The 1,639-nt window shown below is 42.6% G+C and overlaps 1 protein-coding gene across 1 annotated transcript; it reads right to left on the bottom strand.

The window, feature by feature from the left end:
• Nucleotides 1-738: 738 nt before the first annotated feature.
• LOC145010686 (uncharacterized) lies at nucleotides 739-1,128 on the bottom strand. The gene has a single exon (XM_078969194.1). It carries the CDS (start codon nucleotides 1,126-1,128, stop codon nucleotides 739-741), a length of 390 nt encoding a protein of 129 aa, XP_078825320.1.
• Between the last annotated feature and the right edge of the window lie 511 nt (nucleotides 1,129-1,639).

The raw sequence follows: 1,639 nt of genomic DNA, 5'->3' as shown, positions 1-1,639 counted from the left end.
TGATGGATCTTTTAGAGTAAAGAAGATAATGGGGTTGGAAATTGGGTTGATTTTTTGATGTTTAAACATAATAAATAAATTTATTGTGGTTGATGAAATTAATAAATTTATTATTTGTGGATTGAAAACCCTATATGCTCACCAGGCTCCCAAGCCTGACCCACTCAACTTTTTATATTACAGGTAGTGGACTCAGATCATAGTTGGATGATGACGATGGATTTTTGAATTATAGGCTAGTAGTTGTAAATAACTGTTATAAGACTTATAATATACTATTTATGCTTTTGGTCTGTATCGGAACATGACACATTGAGGTTTTGATATATAATGAAAAAATATATATTTCTTTAAGAAGTGTTTTGATCATTTTTTATCATGTTTTGTTTTGGGGATAAATTTTGTAACATCTTTTAAAAGACTACTCTAATTTTATTTTAAAAGAATAAACTAAATCGGTCTATTATGGCCGAGAAATTTGGGGATGTCACATTAAGAAACTGCACACGTACGATGGGCGTACTCTTGGTATGCTACGTGTGCGTGCATAGCCTCCGTGGTTCCTTCACACGAGTATGTTGGGTGTACATGGCAAAGTACACCCCGCGTACGCGTTTTCCTTAGCCCACTTGCAAGGCCCAAAGGCCCAAAATCAACCAAACAATTTCCATAATTAGTAAGATAACTACTCATAATACTTGGGGAAATCCTGGATGTTACAAATCTCCCCTACTTGAATTAGACTTCGTCCTCGAATTCCTTTGTTGCTGCTGGAAATAACTCGGGGTAGTGCTCCCTCATCTCCTCTTCTGACTCCCATGTCCATTTTAAGCCCTTACGGTGCTGCCACTGCATCTTTACCAGCTCTACTTCCTTGTTCCTCAGCGCATTCGTCTTCCTATGTAGAATGGCTATCGGTCGCTCGAAGTAATTCAGGCTGTCATCCACCTGAATATCCTCAAGAGGCACCACCGCAAAGTCGTCTGCTAGGCACTTCCGTAATTGGGAGGCATGGAAAGTACTGTGAATCTGGTTAAGCTCAGATGGCAGATCCAACCTATATGCCACCTTGTCCACCCGGGAAGCAACTTGGAAAGGGAAAATGTAACTGGGGCCCATTTTCCCCATTTCCTAAATCGGATGACACCTTTCCAAGGTGACACCTTCAGGAGGACCATATCTCCAACCTGGAACTCCAGGTCTGAGCGACGCTTATCAGCATAAATTTTCTGCCAACTCTGAGCAGTCTGAAGCCTGCTCTGTACCTACTGAATCCTCTATGTCGTCTTGAGCACCACTTCGGTGCTCCCCATGACCCTCTGCCCAACTTCGCCCCAACATATCGGGGTCCTGCACTTCCTCTAGTACAACATCTCAAAGGGAGGACGGTCAATACTCACGTGATAGCTATTATTATAGGAAAACTCTGCCAAGGGGAGGTAGGTATCCTAGCTACCAACGAAGTCCAATACGCACGCCCGCAACATATCCTCCAATGTCTGGATGGTCCGCTCGCTATGACCATCTGTCTGCGGGGGAAAAGCAATGATGAAGTGCAGATGAGTACCCAACTTGTCGTGAAATTTCTTCAAAAATCTGGAAGTAAACCGCACGTCTCTGTTAGAAATCACAGAGACTG

This window comes from Lactuca saligna, chromosome 8 (assembly GCF_052625555.1).
Source record: "Lactuca saligna cultivar CGN05327 chromosome 8, ASM5262555v1, whole genome shotgun sequence".
In the NCBI taxonomy this organism is placed as follows: Eukaryota; Viridiplantae; Streptophyta; class Magnoliopsida; order Asterales; family Asteraceae; genus Lactuca; species Lactuca saligna.
The sequence above is the reverse complement of the archived record's forward strand: the minus strand, read 5'-3'. Positions and strand labels throughout refer to the sequence as shown.

Coding starts and splice junctions, on each gene's coding strand:
- LOC145010686 (XM_078969194.1), bottom strand. CDS start 1,128: ATGGGGAAAATGGGCCCCAGTTACATTTTCCCTTTCCAAGTTGCTTCC.